A 9,149-nucleotide genomic window follows, 5' to 3' on the forward strand; every position below is an offset into this window, starting at 1 on the left:
CATTCCATGAAATTTCTCGGCATTCTATAAAATTTGGGCTTTTATCTCTCCCTAATGCCGTGAAACGATCTTCATCAAGTGTGCAGTTAGCGTACCTAATTATATATTGATCCCATATCATGGGCTCAAGTATTTAAACAACAGACGGAGGTTTTGATAGCCCTTTGAGGTATGCAATGGCGGTAATATAGTAAAATAAGCTGCACAGTATGAACAAAACGCAGACAGGGAAAAGTTTGATCTTATACAACGTATTAGGAGCTAGGGGGAATAATTATGATATGCAGTGGGTCAGATTCTGATAGCATATAAAGCTGATGTCCCCAACAAGAAAATACATAGTTTAAGAATTTTCTTGCACAAAATATGCTTTATATAATATGCACTTGAAGGAATCTGACTCACCAAAAAAAAATATTTGCCAAGGCAACTCACTAGCTCATCCCATATTATAATATCATTTGGGTCTTTAAAGCCTTTTAAAAAAAATGTACCGCAACATATGAAGTACCCAAAACATATATGCAATCAATCATCTATGATCAAATATGAAAGCATACATATCAAATGATATTATAAGGGTACACAATAATCATAGGAAAATTGGGAAGCTTGTCAAATAAAATAGATCTTCAAGATCTCTATCCTCAACTTTCCATTAGTTTCACTCACTGGTTAATTTGCTTCGTGCAAATTCACATGATATAATTCACTCCCTCATTTGCTTCAGGCAAATTGATATGATATAATTCATTCATTCGTTTGCTTCGGACAAACTGATATGATATCATTTGCTTCTATATTTCAAGCTAATAACATTTAAATCAATCATATCATGTATGTCATAAGTCAATGATCATTCTTATAAAGGGGTATACCACTCCTTAAATAACACAGAATTGCACTAAGACATATTCATAGGGAGATTCGATATCTTTGCATCTTAAAATTAGTCAAAGAAGGATTATCATAATTTCTTGATAATAGCAATCCTTCCAGGATTGATATAGGATTTTTGGAACAATTTCAACCTTGAATTAGCAACCAGCCAATTGCATACGAGGGTCACGATTTCATGCATAAGAAAAATTTTCATAAATAAGCATCCAAACTAAGGGAAGTAACTCCGGGAAGTAAAACGAGAAGTAAGATTAGAAAGGTAAGCTTAGAGAGGTAAGCTTAGAGAAGTACATAATGTAGTGTAGATAAGGCAAAGGAGAAGAAGAAGAACAAGAACACAAGATCACAAAAGCTCAAAAGCCCCATTTTATTCGTCCATCAACATGTATATATATATAATAGTACAACTCTTCATTTCTCAACATAATGAGGGAGTTGGGAAAGTGACAAATGAAAAGTCTCAAAATAATGGCCATGAGTAATATATTTATAACATTTTAAAAATAATTTTAAATAATTTTTTTAAAAAAAAAACGAAAACAAAAAAATGAGCAAAATTCGGCAGTCCCCTGGGGGACTGCCGGCTTTTAGTTTAGTTTAGTTTTTTTTTTTAATTTAAAATAATTATTTTTATATTATTAAAATAGGTTTGTAAAATTATTTTTTGAAGATAAATGTAACTATTCCATTAATTCATAACATAAAACGTTTACATCAACGATCAATGAAATGCTAAACCATTCCTTACAGTCAGACATAGAAACAACTTTTCTAACTATGCTATAGAAAACTTGAATCGCAGACTGTTTCATAACTAGGAAGCTATGTTCCTTCAAGGAGCTTAAAGCTTCATCAAAGATCTGGGTCTTCATCATCATTCTTTTTTGCTCGCCCAGGATAAGATCAACACTTGCCGAAACCAAACTAAACGGTTTATGCTAATGATAATGAAAAGCTCGTGAAAGTAACGAGAGGAAAAAGCCCGTGAAAGTAACGAGAGGAAAACACAATAATAGAGAAAATAAAAAGTGGTAAAGCCAAAGTAGGGTTGGGAGTTCAAGACTACCAACACAAACCCCAATACCTACCTACTATTATTTTATTCAAAGGCAAAGAAAACGAAGAAGAAGATCTATGGCGGTGGTCGGAGGCGGACGGAGCTGCGACGGTGGTCGGGGCGGAGGAAGAGCGAGAGTAAACGTAGAAGGTGACCAAAACCGCCGGCTCAAAGCTCCATTAGAGCTCCGGCCAGAGGCCGGCGGTGGAAGCCGAAGTTTAAAATTATTTTAAATAATTTAAAAATAATTATTTAAAATAATTAAAAAATTAAAATAAAAAGAGAAAAATTGTAATTTTCGTCTCTTTACTAATAAAACATTAGGGACGAAATTTACAATTTTAATATAATTCAGGGACACTCACTTTTCGTCCTTAAGTTGTCATTGGCGTTGCACTTTTCGTCCTTGAGATGTACTAAATTGTAAATTTTGTCTCTAATATTTTATTAGTAAAGGAGCGAAAAATGCAACATCATTGATAACTTTAGGACGAAAGTGAGTATGACCAACACTTAGAACAACATATAACCTATAAACGAAAAGTGCATTTTTTTTCTTTTTGTTTGTTTTTTTTAATTATTTAAACTAATTATTTTTAAATTATTTAAAATAATTTTACAAACCTATTTTAATTATATAAAAATAATTTTTTTAAATAATTTACAAAAAAACACACACACAACAAATGGCAGTCCCCTGACTTTTGCTTTTTAAAAAAAAAAATTATTTAGAAATTATTAAAATCACTTTTAAAATACAAATTACAAAATTTTGCACTTAATTTCAACCCAAGGAGTAGTAACATGCTAAACAAGTCATTTAAGACTCAATTAAACTTTTTTGCCAGATTAAGGGGCTTTAATGGAGCTTTTTTTTTTTTTTTTTTTTTTTTTTTTTTTTTTTTTTTAGGGGCTCAATTACACTATCAATTATACTTAGGGGCGAATTTAACACTTTTTCATATATAGTATTGTACAGCTTGACTAAGTAATTTTAAAAATATAAATGTATCCATTTATTCTTGTTGGCTGCTAAAGTTTTTCATAACATATATAGTATTGTACAGCTTGACTAAGTAATTTTAAAAATACAAATATATCCATTTATTATATTCTCGTTGGCTGCACAAGAAGTTGGACTAGTTGCTCCTCCAATTTGGAGTGGATTCTAGGGGAAGGGCAGAGCCTGACCTTGCGGTAGGAAGGTGTTTGTTGTTGGGACAGGTTCAAACTGGACTGAAAGGAGGATGATGTGGTAAATACGGTGGTGTATTTAAGTAAGCTATTATACGTAAGTATGTGAGCTCAGGTAATTAGATAGTAGGTCGGAGGATCCTAATCTTAAATGTAATGTTAATGAGTAGGATCCAAAAGTCCCCTCTCCTAATATTAAATGTGCTATTTTTAATAGGTCCACGTGCGCGGGAGATTCCTGCCATGTTGTATTCTACTGAGGTCGAGCATATGACGTGATTAGTTGTATTCGTCTCCTAGTATAAAGCTTTAATTTCCGTCTGGGATCTCCGATCTGAGTACTAAAATATAAGAAAAGAAATGACAAAAATTAATTTCTTTAATTTTACAAAAACTAAATTATATATTATTAAAATTGCAAAGATTATAATGTAATTTTTTTGGGTAAATACACAGGGTCTCTCTCTGTCTGTTTAACGGTCTAGGTACACCCACGTTCGCTCCGGGAGGCACAAGAGGAGTCGTCACTTGCAGGAATTAAACACGGTTCTCCCAAAATTCTTTCCCACAAAGAGAGCTCACTTGCCACTTGAGTTACCTCATTGGGTTATTATACTTATATACCACTTAAATGTATGTGTTACCGCATAAATTATAAATAGTTATAAAGCTTTATCTAAGTTATTTTCTAATATATAATTTTTTGTTTAATCAAGTAAAACTATTCTAATTAATTATCTATGTGATATCGCTTAAACTTTTTTATATGTTATATAATTTAATCATACTAGCTATTTGTTGTCCTTATAATGTTGGTAGTATATAATTTAATTATACTAGCTATTTGTAACATTTTACTACTACAGAAATCACATACAACGTCGGCTAATTAACGTGGGCTAAGTAATTAGCCGACGTTATATGATACGTCTAACCTTTAACGTCGGTTCTCAAGACATAACCGACGTGTAAAGTCTCAAGCTAATACTGCTACGCGATACGACGTCGGCTAGTTGGGTTGCCGACGTCGTATCGCAGTTTTAAACCGGCGACGGGTGATACGACGACGGCTACATTTTTAGCCGTCGTCGTATCACCTAACGGACGACCGCCCGCGTACAATACGACGTCGGCTAGGAAGTAGCCGACGTCGTATTGTGCCGGATTGACTTTTAACGTCGGTTACGTAAAATAACCGACGTGGAAGGGTTTAATAAATCCAACCCGTCTCCCCCAAATTAACATTCAGACGTTCAATCCCTAATAACACAAAGCCAAAATTCGAACGTCCAAGTCGTCGCCCCCCATCCCTAATCTAAGCCGTCGCCTCCCATCCCCGTCGCCGACCGCTGTCGCCCACCCATCCCGCGCCTCCGCCGTTGCAAGTCGTCGGAGTCGTGAAGCTCGCCCGCCGAACAGCAGCCGCGAAGGACTCCCGCCGAACCGCACCGCGAAGCACTCCCGCCGAGCTCGAAGGCGCGCCGCCGCACCGCTGCACCGCCGCAGCCGAACCGCCGCACCGCTGCTCGCCGGAGCCTGCCGCCGATCAGCTTCACGATAAGGGTTTTTTTTTGTTTTTTAATTTTTGAATTATTTTATTTAAAAATATGGATCTTACACTTTATTCATTAGCAAGTAGATGCCTCCAACATTAATGTTTATGGATTTTTTTAATGATATTTGCTTGTTAGCTAAATTGTTCACTAGATTATGTTTGCTTGTTAGCTAAATTGTTCACAACATTAATGTTTATGGATTAATGTTTTCTTGTTAGCTAAATTAAATAAGAATAGTTAAATTATTCATTAATATATTTCTTCTTTGTTTTGAGTTTCAAGGAAAAAAAGTTAAATTAATCTTGAATCACAATGAACCAATATCATTAAGGAGTATTATATGTCTTAAATTTTAAAGATTATAAAATTATAAAATCATTAAAGTATTTAGTTTCTCCTTTAATTTCCTAGAACATTACTTTATACTACATTACAAATAGTTGTAGTTATGATCAAATCACCCTTTCCATTGTAGGAGATTTGTTTGATTCGAGGTTTAGCTTATCGACGTGGACAAAGCTTTGGTGAGGTAAGATCTTTATTCATTTATTTTTCTACGAACTTTCGGCTTTCTTGTATGCATCTGGTGATTAGCCACACCGTGGTCTGTGCTTATTTATGTTTTCGGCTTTCTCGTATGCATCCGGTGATTAGCCACACCGTGGTCTGTGCTTCTTTATGTTTTCGGCTTTCTCGTATGTATCCGGTGATTAGCCATATCGTGGTCTGTACTTTTTTAACTTTTCGGCTTTCTATTATGCATCCAGTGATTAGCCACACCGTAGTCTGTGCTGAAGTAAGTTTTAGTTATTATATTTGTTGAATCAATGATTGAATGTTATTAACACTAGATTAATTATAGTTAATAATGATTTTAGATTGACTTGTCATGGATAAAAGTTGGATGCATGCTTCTCGGATTAGTAGGGAATATGATGACGGAGTTAAAGAATTTTTGGACTTTGCAAAACGCCGTCTTCCAAATAATAATGGGAGGTTTTTTTGTCCTTGTAAGAAGTGTTGCAATTTAACAAAATTAAGTGCAAATGACATATATGATCATCTAATTTGTGATGGAATTAATCTAAGTTATACAAAATGGATATGGCATGGTGGAGGGGGGGAAATAACTAGTACATCTAACACTTATGTTGAGAACGAAGCAAATGAAGATGATGAGTCTGAAGATCGGTTGGATGAAATGTTTCGCGATGTTGGAGAAGAGTTCACCGATCGATCAAATGAGTTAGATGAATTATTAAGTGATTCAAAACAACCTTTATGGCCAGGGTGTAGTAAATATACTCGGTTATCTGCTGTTCTGAAATTATTCAATTTAAAAGCTGGAAATGGATGGAGCGACAAGAGTTTTACAGCTTTACTTGGGTTATTAAAAGATATGCTTTCAGAAGATAATGAACTTCCAAAGAATACATATGATGCCAAGAAAATTCTGTGTCCCATGGGTATGGAGTATGAAAAGATACATGCTTGTCCTAACGATTGCATATTCTTTAGGAATGATTATAAAGAATTGCATGCATGTCCAATCTGTGGGGCATCTCGGTACAAACGAAGAGAGCATGTTGTTGGTACGGCAAGTTTAAAAGGGCCACCAGCTAAAGTTTTGTGGTATATCCCAATTGTTCCAAGATTTAAGCGTTTGTTTTCAAATCTAAGTGACGCGAAAAACTTAACATGGCATGTAGATAAAAGAATATCTGATGGAAAGCTTCGTCACCCTGCTGATTCTCCTCAATGGAAAACTTTTGATAATGCTTTTCCTGAATTTGGCCATGAGTCTAGAAATCTTAGACTTGGACTTTGTACTGATGGAATAAACCCTCACGGAAACCTAAGTAGTAAGCATAGCTCGTGGCCAGTAATGTTGGTGATTTATAATCTACCTCCTTGGTTGTGTATGAAACGCAAATATATATTATTGTGTTTGATGATATCTGGTCCAAAACAACCAGGTAATGACATAGATGTCTTTTTGGCCCCTTTGGTTGAAGATTTGAAAAAATTGTGGGATGAAGGTGTGATAGTGTTTGATGCATACCGGAAAGAGAATTTTAAGTTGCAAGCTATGCTTTTCTGCACAATCAATGACTTTCCAGCTTATGGAAACCTATCTGGGTATATTGTCAAAGGACATAAGGCATGCCCTATTTGTGAAGAGAATACATGCTATTATCAACTTGTTCATGGTAGAAAGACAGTTTACATGGGGCACCGGAGGTTTCTTGATAGATTTCACCCTTATAGGAGATTAAAAAAAGCTTTCAATGGGCAACAAGACTATACAAATGCTCCACAACCACTGACTGGGATTGAAGTTTATGAACGTGTGCAAGGTATAAATGTTACGTTTGGTAAGACTCAGAAGCTAATATCTCAAAGAGGTAAGAGGTCAAAAACTAATGTTGAGATACGTTCAACTGAAAAGAGTCCATGGAAAAAAAAATCTATATTCTTTGATCTTCCATATTGGAAGACATTAGATGTGAGGCATAGTATTGATGTGATGCATGTGGAGAAAAATGTATGTGATAGTATTGTTGGAACTCTTTTAGACATAAAGGGTAAGACTAAAGATGGACTCAATGCTAGATTGGACTTGATTGAAATGAACATATGAGCTACATTAGCTCCACGCCAAGGGGATAAGAAGACATATTTGCCTCCAACTGCTCATACTTTATCAAGAAAGGAGAAAACAAGTTTTTGTGAGTGTTTACGTGGAATGAAGGTACCACAATGGTATTCATCAAATATCAGAACACTTGTGAATATGCAAGATTTAAAATTGGTGGGATTGAAATCTCATGATTGTCATGCCTTAATGCAACAACTATTGCCAGTGGCTGTTAGAGGTATATTGCCTAAAAAGTTGAGATATACTATTATACGACTTTGTTTCTTTTTCAATGCTATCTGTGGAAAAGTTATTGATCCAGACAAATTAGATGAATTGGAAAATGGTATTACTGTTACATTGTGTCAGCTAGAGATGTACTTTCCACCTTCATTTTTTGATATCATGGTTCATTTGGTTGTACATTTGGTGAGAGAGATAAGACAGTGCGGCCCTGCCTATTTGAGGTGGATGTACCCATTTGAACGATACATGAAAGTGTTAAAAGGTTATGTGAGGAACCGATATAGACCAGAAGCCTCTATTGTTGAAAGCTATATTGCTGAGGAGGTTACTGAATTTGTACTGAATACTTAGCGGGTGTAGAAGCTATTGGTGTTTCTAAGTATCGACATGAAGGAAGAATTGCTGGGAAAGGTACTCGAGGAACCAATGTGCAAGATATGCCTCGTAAAGATGTTGAGCAAGCGCATTTGTACATCTTGCACAATACAAGTGAAGTTGAGCCATATTTAGATGAACATAAGGCCTTGATTAAAGAGCAAAATCCAAGAAGGACAGACATGTGGATTGTGAGCGAACATAATCGTAATTTTATTAGTTGGTTCAAAAGTAAAGTTCTTAAAGATAAAAATGTTTCTGAAACTGTACGCTGGTTAGCTCATGGGCCTGGTATGCAAGTCATATGTTACACTGGATATGATATTAATGGGTTTTCTTTTTATACAAAAGAGCAAGATGATATGAGCACTATGCAAAACAGTGGAGTTTCTTTAGTTGCAAATTCAATGCATTTCAGTAGTTCGAAAGATAAAAATCCTGTGATTGCAGAGTTGTCATATTATGGTGTGATTGAAGAGATATGGGAGGTCGATTATGTTCAGTTTAGGGTGCCGATGTTCCGATGTAAATGGGTAGATAGTAAACACGGTGTGAAAGCTGATGAGTTAGGATTTACACTTGTAGATCTGAACAGAGAAGGTCACAAAAATGAGCAATTCATTTTGGCATCCCAAGCAAAACAAGTATTTTATGTTACTGATCCTTGTGATAAAAAATGGTCAATTGTCCTTCATGGAAAGAAACAAATTACTGGTGATTTGAATGAAGATGTTAGTTTTGATATTGAGGAAATCCCACCATTTTCTTTAAGTTTATTGCCAGTCATTGTGGATAATGAGATAGATGAAGTGCATGCATCACGGGATGATCATCATGAAGGGATATGGGAGCGTTGATATTACTTGTAATGCTTTTAACTTGTTCTTGTGTTTACACTATCTAAATATTTATATTTATGCATACCATTTTGTGTTGTCATTTACTAATAATTTCTTTGGTAAACAGACATATGGATTCATCAGATGATCCCACTAATGACAGTACCACCCAAGATACTAATCCCGCTGCTAAGAAAAAGAGGGGTGCCACTCGACTGAATAAATTAATTTTACAGTGTGCTACTGTCGAAATAAGAAGGTAGTTGAATTTGAAGGACTGGAGCCAGTTGGAAAAAACAGGTCTGAATTCAAAAGTTATGTTGCATTGTTCGGACGAAGCAAAA

The 9,149-nt window shown here is 35.2% G+C and overlaps 1 protein-coding gene across 1 annotated transcript; it reads left to right on the plus strand.

Moving 5' to 3' along the window:
* Positions 1 to 5,596: 5,596 nt before the first annotated feature.
* Positions 5,597 to 7,348, plus strand: LOC116005929. The gene is made up of 2 exons (XM_031246162.1): positions 5,597 to 6,569; positions 6,684 to 7,348. Exons 1-2 carry the CDS (start codon positions 5,597 to 5,599, stop codon positions 7,346 to 7,348), a joined length of 1,638 nt encoding a protein of 545 aa, XP_031102022.1.
* The last annotated feature ends 1,801 nt before the right edge of the window (positions 7,349 to 9,149 follow it).

Source organism: Ipomoea triloba, chromosome 15 (genome assembly GCF_003576645.1).
Source record: "Ipomoea triloba cultivar NCNSP0323 chromosome 15, ASM357664v1".
Taxonomy (NCBI): Eukaryota; Viridiplantae; Streptophyta; class Magnoliopsida; order Solanales; family Convolvulaceae; genus Ipomoea; species Ipomoea triloba.